The sequence below is a fragment of the Gekko japonicus genome, unplaced genomic scaffold (genome assembly GCF_001447785.1).
Source record: "Gekko japonicus isolate JY-2015 unplaced genomic scaffold, Gekko_japonicus_V1.1 scaffold476, whole genome shotgun sequence".
Classification (NCBI taxonomy): Eukaryota; Metazoa; Chordata; class Lepidosauria; order Squamata; family Gekkonidae; genus Gekko; species Gekko japonicus.
The window spans coordinates 398,231-413,185 of NW_015175984.1; the positions used below are offsets into that span (position 1 = coordinate 398,231).

Sequence of the window (14,955 nt, forward strand, 5' to 3'; positions counted from 1 at the left end):
GTGGACTGTCCCTTCCAACTTATTCCAGGGAGCACCCTTCCACCCTTCATCACCCCAAATTACCCTAACTACAGACGCCTCCCTCTCAGGCTGGGGCGCCCACATGATGGGACTTTGTGTTGGAGGCAGATGGGACACTCAGAAATGAAAACAACACATACATTTTCTGGAACTGCTTGCGATACAGTTCGCGGTCACCAGTTTCCTGCCCCTGATCGAGAGGAAATGTGTCACTGTCCTCACGGACAATACTACTGCCCTCAGCTATGTGAACAGGCAAGGGGACACAGTCTCCCAACATCTCTGCGACCTTGCCCTCCGGCTATGGCACTTCTGCATCGCCCACACCATTTTCTTAGTCGCCACGCACATCCCGGGCCACGTGAATGTGCAGGCAGACCACCTGAGTCGGGCAGGACTCAGTCTGCACGAGTGGGAATTGAACCCAACTTACCTTCTCGCTCTCTTCTGCAGGTGGGGGGTTCCCCAAATAGATATTTTTGCCACCAGAGCGAACAAAAAGTGCCCTCTGTTCTGCAGCCGAGGTGGCAGGGACCCACAGTCTCTAGGGGACAGTCTCCTGTATCCGTGGTCCAGAGGGTTTCTCTATCTCTTCCTTCCGCTGCCCCTGTTTCTGAGAGTCGTCCACAAAATCATCACCGACAGAGCGGACTGCGTCCTCATAACCCCATGGTGGCTGCGGCAACCATGGTTCTCAACCATCCTCCACCTGTCAGCGGGGGTCTACCACCAATTTCCTCCGGCACAGGACCTCCTGTTCCTATCCGAGTCCCCTCTCCTTTACCATGACGTGCCACGAATGAAGTTGACAGCCTGGAGAATAGCATCAACAGCTTTTCCTCCCACATAGCAAACATTTTGCTAAACTCCAGAAAGCCCACTATGCGAAGATCATATCACTACAAGTGGCAAAAGTTGTGTTCCACCTTGGGTGACGATACCTCTCGAGCCACGTCCACAGGTCTCGAGAAAGTTTTTCCATTTCTTTTGTCTCTCGCTGACTCTGGACTTTCTCACTCCTCGTTAAAGGTTTATTTGGCCACACTTTCGGTCTATCATGTTCAAGTTGAAGGATGCACACTGTTCTCGCATCTGCTTTCTAAACGTTTTTTGAAGGGACTGTTGCACCTCTACCCTCCCATCAAAACTCCTGTCGTCCCCTGGGACCTTCCCCTGTCCTTCGCCAACTCACCAGGAAACCTTTTGAACCGCTTGCAACTTGCGACCTAAAATTCTTGTCGTGGAAAACAACCTTTCTGGTTGCTGTCACTTCAGCATGGCGAGTTGGAGAAATACTGGCTTTTAGACATGACACTCCTTACTTGTCATTTTTGCCAGATGGCGTCAGAATTTCACCTACAAGCAGAGGTCTTCCTCCCGGATTTCTTTCCGATTCCGACATCCCCAGAGGAGAGGCTATTACACACCTTGGACGCAAAACGTGCGCTCCTGTTCTACTTAAATAGAACCAGTCCAACGAGACGTGACTCTCAACTTTTCGTCTCCTATGCGCCAGCGAGGCTGGGCACTCGCATCACAGCTCAGTGCCTATCAAAATGGATTGCGAGTCTCATCCGCCTCTGCTACCTTATCTCCAAGCAGCCATTGCCTGGCCCTATCAGGGCTCATTCAACTCGAGCTGTTGCAGCCTCAACTGCCTTCCTTCAGGGAGTTCCCCTAATGGACATTTGCAGAGCCGCTACGTGGGCTATGCCTAACATGTTCATAAGGCTCTACTCCCTAGATGTCCGTAAGAACTCTCGTACCAACGTGGGACGTCACATCTTATCCTCGGCTTTGCAGTAAGGACCTGCCAGGACCCTCCTCCAGGTAGGCCACTGTTCGCTAATCTCCCATGGGTGTGAAGCACAGAGACCACATCGAAGATAAACAGGTTGCTTACCTGTAACTGGTGATCTTCGAGTGGTCATCTGTGCATTCACACCACCTGCCCTCCTTCCCCGCTGCTGTCAGCTTCTACATTTTCCATAGGGGTTGATTCGCGGCGGTTCGAAGGAACTGGCAGGATGTCCGCGCCCACCCCTCTGGGCATGCATGGTGGGGTTCCTGCGCATGCCCGAGGTCTGGGCGCGAAAATCCATTAAGAGCTTGCTACAATGCTGATCGATCCAGCGCATGCGCACTGTATCCCATGGGTGTGAATGCACAGATGACCACTCGAAGATCACCAGTTACAGGTAAGCAACCTGGGGTTTTTTGCCACTCCCTTGGTAACATGAATTTAAAATGTCAGTCGCTACTATTATGCGGTCTTTTTAAAAATGCATTTAACCGTGGTTTTTTTTAATTGTTTTGGGCAGGTATTTCAAGTTCGAAAAGTAACAGGAGCAAATACTGGTAAGATATTTGCCATGAAGGTGCTTAAAAAGGTGAGTTGGTTTCCAGTCTTCAGCTACAACAAACTTGTAATTCTCCTTTACATTTAATAAACAATTGTGCCAAACGTTTCTCAGTTGCTTGCAGAGTTCTTCATTATTTTGAACCTCTGCTTAGTTCTGTTTAGGGCATGTCTCGTGAGCAAGGGAGCGTAGGTAGATGCTTATGCTAATAAATGCTCTTATTGCTGACCACACTACAGCAGAACAGCAAGTTCTGCAGAATCCTAGACATGCATTTTTAAGGGTCAGCTACTACTCAATACCTCTATTGAAACATAAATTCCTAAAGCTGCAATCCGGCTGAGGAAATCAGAAGATTGAACACATATTCCCTTCATGCTGGATCATACCCTTGGTCAAGAAGAGTAGGAAAATAACTGTTGGAGAGGCAATACGGGGAAGAGGATGGGGGGGGGGAGTCTGTGAAATCTAGCTAAATGATGGAATAATTAGAGGGGCAATAGGAGGTACCTGGGGAGCTAGAGGGGCAGTGCTAGGACTGGGGAAATGATGCTCAGCCTTGAAGCTTACTGGGTAACCTCTATTGCATTACAATCCCAGCCTTTTCCCAAGGAACTGAGGGCCACACATGTGGCTTTCCCTTATTTTACTTTCACAGCAATCCTCTGAGGTACGTTAGGCTGACAGTATGGTACTGGGCCACCCATGAGCCTCATGGCAAGGTGAGGATTTGAACCCAGGTCTCCCCAGTCTGGTCGTTATTCTGCACTGACTGTCACCTCGGGCCGGACGCAGTCTCTCAGCCTAGCCTTCCTTACAGGCTTGCTAGGATAAAACGGGTGTGGGGAGGAACAGATATGCTGCTCTCAGCTGCTGAAATGTCCCTGGCCAGGAATTAAGATCACAGGGAGAGGCCCTTCTCACTTTCCCATCAACCAAAGAAGCTAATCTGGGCAGCCAAGCGAAGACCATTTCAGTGACAGCCCCACTATTATGGAACAGCCTCCCTAGAGAGGTGCACCTGGCCCCTCACACTTTTGATCTTTAGGAGGCAGCTGAAGACAGTTTTATTTAGGATTGCTTTTGATTAAAGCAGTCCTAAATTATGATGTTGAAAATTGTGCCTTGAGCTCCATAAGGAAGAAAGGCAGCTAATAAGTTTTTTAAGTAAGAGGCCAAGATTAAAAAGTGCAATATAGTTAGTCTTCATGTGGAATCTTCTGCACCAGCCCTTGACCCGGAAGTCAAGTTTCTGAGTTCCCTGTTCCTTTATTGTCTCCACCACCATCTGCTAGTATCTGCAGTTAATGTGGCTGAAAGGGTCATTTCAATCCACAAGGCTTGCTTCCCCTGATATTCCAGGATGATTTCCAATCCAGTTGGATCAAGGCAGTTCAATATCATATTCATAGAATTGGCTTCTCACCTCAGCTACTCTTATCCAATGGATTTGAACAAGCCAAAGGGCTAATTAAACAAAGAGTTGAGGATATTGAGCGACAATCTGACATCTCTAAGGCTTCCAATCTCAGGGTGTTGTTAAATATCAAAAACACCATTGAGCCAGCAATATATTTGATTTCAGTGGAGGGAAAGAATTCTAGAAGGGCATTTGCCCTAGCTAGATGTTCTGCCCTTCCATCTGCAGTTATTCAGGGCAGGTACAACAAAAACCCCTACTCTGAAAGGCTATGCTCATGCCTTTTAAGCAAGGTTGAACCGGTATAGCATATGTTCTTCAGCTGTCCATTTTACAGGGAGGCTCGTCTTAACATTATTACCCCATTAGTTGATAGGACACCTGGGCACATTAACAGAAACAAAGCAAGGCTTCACTGGCTCCTATCAGATAAAAATGTAGAGATTACACATTCAGTCGCTGAGTTTTGTGCATTCTTAGATTGCGGGAATCACATTTTAAATGTTCTTAAATTCAGATTTCTATTTTTGTATACTATGACTGTTTTTTTCCTCTCCCTTACATATTATGCTTACTCTGTATGTTGGTATTAGAACTATAATAATAAAACTAAACTAATGGTTTGATTTGGAAATTGTGGAGGGTAATTGGTGGGGTCTTACAATTTGATAAGAGCCTGGTTTAAAGTCTTTGCTCCTTATTGCTGAAATTTCTGTTCTGCAGGCGATGATTGTACGGAATGCAAAAGATACAGCTCACACAAAAGCAGAGCGGAACATCTTGGAGGAAGTCAAGCATCCATTTATCGTTGATTTGATTTATGCCTTTCAGACTGGTGGAAAACTCTACCTCATCCTTGAGTATCTCAGTGGTAGGCATGCAACTGTTCTTAATTATAGCTAGCAAGAGTCAACTTGTTCGATGGTGGCTGTTTTTCCACTGTTCATTCCTGTTGTGGTTGTTGTCCCCCCCCTTCCCAAGGCACCTAGGGCTACTGAACGCACCCATTAAATCTCAGTTAGGTCTCTAGTTTATTCTTCCTCCGGCATGGCTTGCTTTTCATTACGTGAGGCCAAAGGCTATAACAATATAATGATAACTGCTTGAGCAGTAGTAAATTTTACAGTAAAAACGCAACAAGGTTAAAAATAATGTTAAAATTGTCAGGACCAGGACATAGTGGAGAATACAGTATACTGAACATCAGGGTGGAAGTTTTGCACAAATTTGCTTGGCAGCCAGTGCATACAGTGACATCATATAGGTGACATAATGATTGTCATCACATAAGAGGTAGAGGATTTTGTCTGCCACTGAATGCGAGGATAGTATGGCTAAAATGGCTTCAGGGAACTTGGCCCTCGTAACTGTGTAAAGGTCACAAAACAGGACATCATGAGGGAGATCCTCCAGTTCCAGGGCTCCACAGATACACACTCGCTGAGCAACTGGTGTATGCTGATAACAGCCAACTGACATGGTGGTTGTCATTGTTTTAAATCTCTGGGCTGTAAAGGCTTCTCTAAGTTTGTGGAAGGTGATGCTGGACAAATAGAAAGTGATAGAAATCTAGAACTGATAATAGTTCCCCTATCTAAGGCAGCATCTGTATTGGAATATGAGATTCCAAGTTTTGAACCCATCCAGAGGGAAGCCTTGGGAGTCAACAGGTATTGGGTAATGGCAGGAAAGCCTGTGATAGCTGGCAACCCAAGAGGTGTCTTTCTGGAGCTGGATAAAGCACTGCTTAGAAAGATGACTAGAAGAAGAATTCTTCAACTGTCTCCAAAAATTACTTAAGGCATGGGGGCCCTAATGGGAGGTAAGACAGATTCGGCTTGCAGCAGGGCAACTGGAGTGCCCGGAGGCAGGATCAAAATTCTCTTTAGGAAGAAGTTTTGTGTTATCTCCAGGCTAGATATTGTGTTGTCCCAATCCCAGATCTCAACCCCATACAGGAGTTGGGTAGTGGCTTTACTATGGAACAATTTCAAGGTGGGATCTATGAAGAAGCCACCTCTTGAGCAATAGAACTTAAGATCTTGTGACTGAGGACTTTGTTCTCACCAGATGATCCTTCCAGGAGACATTTTCAGAAAATGTTACCTCAAGGAATTTAAAACTGCAGCACTGACCTATTGGGATGTTGTCTGTGTGCCACCGGAACTTAATGGGGCTTTCCCCCCCCAAAACCATCACCTTAGTCTTATAGTGATTGGCACACAGCGATTCTTTGCAGAACTTGCTAAGCCTTTGCAGCATCCTCATTAGGCCAACCTGTGTAAGAGACGGTAGGACCATATTGGGTTTTGGATTTTAGAGGTCTATCATGAGAGAAGGGTCTAAACTGGCAGACAGTTTCCTCAAAGGGTTCCAGGATATACAAGCCATCGCTCAATGTTTCTTGGCACAAAGACTTGAAAACACCATCTTCCAGAATGTGTGCTATGTTAGAATGCAGGTGAACAGCACCTGATTCTTCTTGATCCCTGTTGAACCCCTTCAGGAAGGTCCTGCAGTGTGTTAAAAAATATTGCATCTGGGAAGCGAAGTGACGTCCTTAAGCGGCAGTGGTCACTTTCAGCTCTATTGCCTACTGCAAAATGGTGGGTGTGTTGAAATAGCAATGGTGAGGCCGAGATGTAATCTATTGCGCTAACACCCTGGGTGGACAAGTCTGTATAAGTGTCATGAGAGGAGTCCTACGTAGTTCCATGGAAGCAATGTAGATGATGGGAGGATAGTATTTCTAGAAGTCTCAAACTCCACTTGTTCAGGAGCTGGTCCTAAGATGACCTAGCTAAGAAACGACCCAGTTGTTTATACGCTTTGAGGCACCAGAAGAACCGGCACTATTCCTTGTATTGAAGTCATCACCGCATAGGGCATTGTGGGAGTTGGGGAACTGAGAGTCTAGAGCATCTTAAGTGGTGGACCAGTTATCCCAGATAGCATCTGTGCTTGAAGGCTTAGAACTTCTAGGTGGAATATATGTGTTCACACAGAGAAGAAATCTAATGTATTTGCCTCTAATCTGGGCAACTGAGACCAACTCAACTGAGACCAAGATTACTAGACCCCCAATAGCGCAACCTATAGTGTAGATTTTAACAGCAGGGACAGCAAGTTCTTGGAAGCCTTGTAGAAATAGGGGGGACCAAGTTTCCTGCAGACACAAGATGTCAGATTTTTGCAGAAATGAAAGGAAGTTTGAATCGTGGAGTTGATTCCCCCATCCCATAAGGTTCCAGGAGTGGAGGCGTAGTAGTCAGTCTAGCCTTTCAGTCCTATTTGGTTCTGCATTGGGGTCCACTTGAGTGGATCCATTTTTGAGTGAGGGCACTGGAGCTAAAGTAGAAGCCTCGCTGGCTGGGCCCACTGGATGGGGCCCTGTTGTACTGAGCTCGTGGCCCTTTAAAAAACGATTTGGGGATTGAGTTTGCCAAGGGGTTGGGTGAAAACATATTCATTGTGTGGAACTTATCCGCCTTCTGTAGAAATAGCTTCTGAGGGATTAAGAATTCCTGGGGAAGCGTGGACAATAGGTGGGTTGCTTGGGGCCATCTTTGCATTAACTACAATTAACGGGAGAAGCGGGGGACGGGGACGGCAAAAATGCTGTCCTTCATATCCAAGAGCCTGGTCCTCAGCTGCTCCAGCCTGTCAGTGATGGACTTTTGCTCATTAGCTGGAAGAGCTTTGAAAGAGTTGGTTAGGTCTGCCTCAGTAGAAGCACTCAGTGAGGTTCTGCTAGGTGAGATGTCCCCTGTCTTGGACTCCCATGTTAGCAGGGGTGGGGTTATCCCAGCTAATCAGATTGCTATCTGGGACTCTGAGTCTCGTTTCCTGCCATTGGTCTCGATGTCAGTTCTGAGGCATGATGTCCCTGGGCTAAAGAAAGGGGGAGTGTGATACATCATTAAAGACTCTGGGTGGAAAGATTCCCTCAGAATTCAGGGATTTTTTCTGTCACATAATCTCAGAGATGGAATGTTTGAGCAACTAAATGTTAACGATAATCTGGTTGCCCTATAGGAGCAGTTAAAGTTCTCAGCTAACTTCAGATGGATGCGGTGATTTTGGGTATTCAACAGGGCTCTCAGATGCTGTACTACACAAAATTTAGAATTCCGGGGGGGGGGAAGTTTTATCATCCAATAGGACATTTAAACAAATCTGATGGCCCTGAAGGACTAATTGGTACAAGTTGTGGACTCTCCTGGTGGCTGAGGGCTTAGGGGCCTTTTGGCACCACTGCTTGGTGGGAACATCAACAGGGGAGTCATGCCTGTGGTGGGACCGCGTTAAGAGCGTAGGAGGCAAGGCACTATTATTGGTGTCCAGCATTGCACTAAGGAGGTAATCCAGTTTTGAAAGTGTAAAGTTCAGCTGGTCAAAAATAATTCCCACTGTTCTGGCTGTCAGGCAGGAGAGCTCGGCTGTTACATCAACCACCAAGGTGCTTCAGTTCGAGGGAGTCAGGACTGAAAACCAGTTAGGGCTGGGCACATTAACTCAGAGGGATTAGTACATGTAAAGAAGTCCTCAATTCTGCTCTGTTTGGGGGTGGGTGGGGGTGTTAGGTCCGGCCACTCTCTGGAGCATTTTTGTGCCCCCCTCACAATACATGGTGCAAGCAGACAAACCAAGTACCCAAGAGCTAAGCGCAAGCAGCTGCAATGTGACAGCACAACGAACAGCATATTTCTAACCTTTCTTTTTCCTCTCCCTTCATTGTAGGAGGAGAACTGTTCATGCAGTTAGAGAGAGAAGGCATATTTATGGAGGACACGGCTTGGTAAGAGAAATGAGCTTTACTTAATTCATAATACTAATCTGTGTAGGGTGGTGGCTTGTCCTGAGCATTCTGTCCATGGGAGGAAGGGGAGCGAATTGAGTCAGTGGTGTTTCAGCTGTTCAGAGAGTCCCAGGGGCCTTGTGACTCGAGCTTCTATAGACGACGTCTACCCATACCAGATGCAGCAGACTCCTTGTTACTTGAGGTGTTGGGGGACATCATGCCTGGCATCCAGAGAGGCACTCTGAATGTGCCTGGTGACCTGGATTTCTTAAGGGCTGGGCTTCTTTGTATACCACCTTGGCCATGCCATCGCCCAGAGTGAGGGGAGAAGGCTACTGAAAGCCAAGCAGTTCTTCTCTTTCTCTCTGCTGGCCAGTATTTCACCCAGGTTTACACTATAACCCTCAGTTGAAGAGCCAAGGGCCAAAGATCCCTTTGGGTTCTGCCTCTGGGCACACCCAGGCCTGAGGTAGCTGTGACCAGGGGAGAACAAACTCGACAGGATGTTGTTTAGCTGCTGCTAGCTGTTGAGCTGTTGAGCTAACAGGATCTCCACTTAAGTGCGTCCTCTTAAGAAAGTAATCCATGCCATCCTGCTGTGTCGCAATGTGTAGGGTCAGAAGGATTCCCCCCGCCCCCCGCTTTGCACTGTGGGCACTGGGAGACACTGGAATAAGTTTCAGGTGGGGATGGGACAGTGCTCTGGGCGATGTACAGCAGATGCACAAAGCCACAAAACGAATGTACAGAAACATTAAAAATTAAAATATAACGAAATTAGAATGACAGATTTTAAAAGCCAGATTAAAAAGAAGTCCCAAATGACGTCCTTAAGAATCTCGTCCCAGTTCTGGACTGCCTGGGCACTTTCTGGGCAGGGGGAGAGGAAACACAAGATCAGAATTAAGGGGAGGGGGAAAGGAAGAGGGTGCCAGCCACGATAGAAAACCATTGCTGTCCACAACCAGAAGCCTGGCAGAACATCTCTATCTTGGAGACCCTTATGTGGCATTGCTGAAAGATCGGAATTGCTGAAGGATCAGAAGTAACTTTTTGTTTGCACAGGATAAACTACATACTCGGTTAAGCTTAACTGATTGGGTGTGATGTCTGAATTGGCAATGCTTGGAATGTGATCACACGGCAAACCGGACTCTGAAGCCATGGTGTGGATTTGAAAACCTTGGCTTGTGTTAACCGCAGTTCAGTGGGATGATTTGACTGTCACTTCTCTGGATGTTTGCGCCCCTCGAGATGGGAGTGCTGAGCAGGCAGGAGATGAAAGCAGGTTCACAGCAGTCAGTCACGGTTTGCTGGACAGGAATCTCAACCGTGGTTTGGCAGGACATCTGAACTGAGCCACAGAACCCTCATGCCTTGGTGTGTGTTTAACTTCGAGAAATCTCTTCCTTGCAGCTTTTACTTGGCTGAAATCTCAATGGCTTTGGGACACTTGCATCAGAAGGGGATCATCTATCGAGATTTAAAGCCAGAAAACATCATGCTTAATCATCAAGGTTAGAACTGCAGCCACAAGTCCCATGTCTTTAAACAGTTATGCCCTACAGCTTTCACAAGTTCAGGGTGGTCATAGGAGCCCTAGGTACAGTAGAACAGAACATCAGTACCAAGTGGTCAGCCGTGTTGGTCTGAAGCACTAGAACAAATTTAAAGACCCACAAAGGTATATTCAAGGTATGAGCTTTCGTGTGCATGCACACTTTTTCAAATACACTGGAAAGGAAGCTAGAGTTCAAACTTATAGACAGATGCTGAACAGCAAGTTAACATGTAACGTGATGCGGATGCTTTAAGATATGCAAAGTCGAAACTAAATAACAAGCTAAGGTTATGAGGTCAACAGTTGTTTTGATTTAATTAAGGGGGATAGGACAGCAAAGTAATAAATATGTCAAAATAGGGGATAAAAGTGAAAAGGCATCTTTTCTAATTGTGGGAAGTAAAGTGAGAATCACCATTCGTCTCCTCTCAGGTGTGGAGATAACAGCATTTTGCATTTTTTTTCTTTCTTTTTTGAGATTGGTGCAGTGGTATGTCAGCAAAACATTCCAATATTCCTTGCATCACATTCAGTATTCTAGTATACTATTCTGAAAAAGAAATACACTTCTTGTTGAGAATACGTATGTGGGGACTGAATGGGTTAGCATATGCAATGAAATAAGAAACCAATATCCCTGTTGAGTCCTGGGAAGGTTTTTGTTCCAAATGTAACTTGTAATTCAGCAATCTCCCTTTCCATTCTGTTTCTGAAGTTCCTTTGTAATAAAACAGCTACTTTGAGGTCATTCAGTGAATGTCCTGGAAGGCTGTTGTCCTACAGGTTTCTCAGTCTTGTGATTCCCGATGTCAGATTCATGTCCATTTATCCTCTGACATAGGGTTTGTCCTGTTGGTCCAATGTAGAGAACCAAAGGCATTTAATGGGATATACAATGTTAGAAGATGAGCAAGTGAATTTATTTATTAATTTATTATTATATTTATATCCCACCCTCCCTGTGGACGGGCTCAGGGCGGCTTACATTTATCGGCACCATGTGCCAAATCACAATAAAACACTTAAAAACAAGTTAAAATAACCAAGCAATAGACAATTCATACTTTAAAGTGCTCGGGATAGTAATAGTCCCTTAAGTAAATTAAGATGGTGTATAGTTCTAAAACCCCAATTCAGCGGTATCCCGGCCTCCTGCAATGATAGGGCTTGTTCTCCATACAGGGCCACCTTTGTCATAGATGTTGGTAATGACAATGGTTAACGGTGGTAATGGTGGCGGGCGGCTCCTAGTTGAAAGCCTGGTGGAAGAGCGCCGTCTTACAGGCCCTGCGGAATGAGCCTCTGATGGTGTAGTTGATGTTGTGAGGTCCAGTGATTGTGTTGTCTGGATGTATGTGGCAGCAAAGTTGGCATCGGGGTTTATTGCAAGCTCTGGTCTCAGTATCTATGTTCAAATTAGACGTTGCATTATTGTGGGTGAGGAGTTGTTTGAGACAAAGGAGCTGTCTGTGCACAAGAAAAGGTTTGCCCCAGTACTTGTGAAAGAGAACTGTCGTTATCCAGTAGAGGTTGTCAGTAATTGACGATGTATTGAACTGTTCTGAGCTGAAAGCTGTATGTGACCCCTAGTGGTGTTCTATTATTGTCTCTTTTGGGCCAGTCTTGTAACAGGGTTTCTCTGGGTATCACTCTGGCTTTGGTAATCTGTTTCCTTACTTCATCAAGTGGATACCTTAGTTCCAAAAAGGTGTGTTGTATGTTGGTCGGTAGGTTTCCAGTATAAGGTGGTGTCTATGCGTCCATTGTGTACTTTTACAGTAGTGTTCAGAAAATGTATTTCTTGCATGGATTGGTTCATTGTCAGGTTGATGGTGGGGTGAAAATCATTGAATGTCTGGTGGAATGTGTCCAGGGTTTCTTTACCATGTGTCCAGACAATAAAAATATCATCAGTGTAACACGAGATCAGGGAGGGAAAGAAAGGCATTTAAACATGGCCCCCGCCCCCTTCCCTGGGCTTCTCCACAAAAGCGTAGAGGCCCAGGGAAGGAAGGGGGCATGTTTGCCTGGCTGCCCTCAGTCTCCCCAGCCTGCACGCCTCAGCTTGTGCGCGGGATCGGGGAGGGAAAGGCATTTAAACTCAACAGCTTACTGGCTGTTAGGTTTAATGAGACCTTTTTTGTATAGCAAAATGAACCCCCAAAAAGCCGGATAATTACGGCTTTTTCGGGTTCAGCTATATTGGTAGCTGAATACAGAACTGTGACCCACATTCGGCTTATGTGATTCCCGAAAAATACCGACAAGGTATTTTTTCGGTTCGGCCATAGCCGAATGCACACCCCTATTTGGGATCCCCCTATGAAATGTCTGGTAGGCTCAAGGCAAGCAAAAAGTGTCATTTCACACAACAAGTAGTAAACACAAAAAACTCAGTGCCACAAGAAGAGATGTGATGGCCATTGGCTTAGATGGTCTTGGAAGGTGTTGCACAGATTTCTGGAGGATTAATCTATGATTGGCTGTTAGCCTTGACAGCTGAATGGGTTCTCCAGGCTCAGAGGCAGAAGGCCTGATTATCAAGTGCTGGTGAGCAGTCAGCAGGTGAGGGCTGTTTGCAGGCTGTGCTTGTGGGCATCCCAGTGGCATTTGAGTAGCCACTGTTGGAAGTAGGATGCTGGGCTAGATGGGCAATTGCTCTGATCTGACCTAGCTGCTCTTAGGTTTGTCTTACAGTTATAACTGTGTGCCGTCATGTCTCAGCTGATTCATGACGACTCCAAAGACCATGGGGTGTTCAAAGCAAGAGATGCACAGAGGTGGTTTGTCATTGCCTGCCTCTGCATAGCAACCCTGGACTTCCTTGGTGCATCTCCCATCCAACTATTAATCATGGCTGTGTCGGTCTAAAGCTGTAGAACAAAGTTTGAGTCCAGTGGCACCATTAAGAACAACAAAGTTTTATTTTGGGCATAAGCTTTCGTGTGCACGGACACTTCTTCGGACATATGCACATATGAAAGCTTTTACCCAGAATAAAATTTTGTTTGTCTTAAAGGTGTCACTGGACTCAAACTTTTTTCTACTGCTTCAGACCAACACAGCCACCCATCTGAATCCATGGTCAAACCTGCTTAGCTTCCAAGCTCCGATGATATTGGACTAGTCAGGGCTATACATGCTACTAAGTTCTCATTAGGAAAGTCCTTTTTAAATAGCTGACAAAAGGAGCTTAGACTTTCAAGAATTTATACCCCTGAAATCTTGATCTCTACGGTGCTACTAGATTTAAATCTAGCTCTTCATAATTAGCTATATTACAGGGGTCATTTTGTAGTAAAAGAGGTGCATGAGCTCATTAGCATATCTCATTAGCATAACTTATCCGCATATGCCACACCCCCTGACATCACCGGAAGTGTCAGAAGGCACCACTGGACTGTTGTGGATTGCTAGCTATTTGGGGGGGGGGAATGTGCAGATCTGCCCTCATAGAGGAGGGAAAACATGTACCTGAATAAACCTTGGCCTTAAAGGTGCCACTGGACTGTTTTGGATTGCTATCTCGGGGGGGGGGGGGCTCTGCCACTTACCTGGCTGCGCTGCTTCTTGCTCCTTGTGGCCTGGGGCTGCTGGGAGCAGGGGGCGGGGCTTGTTGCATGTGCCCACCCCCTGGGCTCTTTATTGCCGGAGCTCCGCTCCTGTGTGCTCCTGCAGGAAATGATCTGGCTATATATTGTTTGCTGCTTTGGGAATACCTGAGTTGAAAAGTGGGTTATAAATGAAATAGCCAAATATCCAAATATATTTGTGTGATGATGGTTGCCTGAAGCTTCCTGCACTGTTGGAATGACGCTTCTGTGTCCCTCTGCCCTTCCCTTCTTCTTTTTGTTTTCTTTTAGGTCACGTTAAGCTCACTGATTTTGGACTATGTAAAGAGTCCATTCACGATGGAACTGTCACACATACATTCTGTGGAACAATAGAATACATGTGAGCCCGCATGATGAAACAGAAAAGTATTACTCTGGTTTGGGGGTAATGGCTAAATTTTACCTTTTTGAAACTTGGTGGCTAGGTGTTCCGAGTTTTAGCCTTGCCTGTCTGCAGGGCAAATGGCAGAGTTTGACACTTGGCAGAGGGATCCCTAAGGGACAGGATTTCGTATAAGTTGTCTATATTTGAAAGTGGGTGGAGAGAGACTGTCAGAGGAGCTTCTGTAAATAAATTCTCGAGCCAATTACTTTCCTACCAAAGTTCATAGCCAGCCTGACTCTGCCTGTTAGTCATTTGTAGCCCATCGCTGGGAAGGAGAGGATCAACTCTCTTCTGGTTTGCAAAGACGCTTATTCACCACAGGGCGATCAGGCAGACGTCTAATCACAAGCCTGCCTTGATGAAAAGCTTCCTCCGGCATGCTGATTTCTGTCCGTAGCATTTTCTTATCGAATGAGTGAATGCTAACTGTTACCTGCTGTGCAGAATGCTTCCATCCTTCCTGTTTGTCATTCCAGGGCCCCTGAAATTTTGATGAGGAGCGGGCACAATCGTGCTGTGGACTGGTGGAGTTTGGGGGCGTTAATGTATGACATGCTGACTGGAGCAGTAGGTGCACACTTAAAAACTTCATGCGCTTTTATTTCATGCTGCTTACAGAGTATTGTATTGGAACCCATCTTGCCTGTGTGGGACTCTGTCTTATCAGTGTTAAGCGTGGCTAGGGTTAAGAGGCCAACACCAGCCTTTGGCAGGGCTTGGGGGCCAGCAGGCTGGGGAAACTTGGAAAGCCTGTTGATCAGGGCCGTGAAAGGCATTGCAATGGAAGGGTGTT

At 46.1% G+C, this 14,955-nt stretch overlaps 1 protein-coding gene across 1 annotated transcript in view; it reads left to right on the forward strand.

Annotated features, from left to right (window-relative positions):
• LOC107123110 (ribosomal protein S6 kinase beta-1) overlaps positions 1-14,955 on the forward strand; it is a 49,565-nt gene that overhangs the window by 14,358 nt on the left and 20,252 nt on the right. The window contains exons 4-9 of the mRNA XM_015426286.1: positions 2,343-2,411; positions 4,525-4,672; positions 8,542-8,599; positions 10,019-10,119; positions 14,027-14,117; positions 14,639-14,729. Of these exons, the coding sequence (XP_015281772.1) occupies positions 2,343-2,411; positions 4,525-4,672; positions 8,542-8,599; positions 10,019-10,119; positions 14,027-14,117; positions 14,639-14,729 (558 nt within the window). The remainder of the gene's footprint in view (positions 1-2,342; positions 2,412-4,524; positions 4,673-8,541; positions 8,600-10,018; positions 10,120-14,026; positions 14,118-14,638; positions 14,730-14,955) is intronic.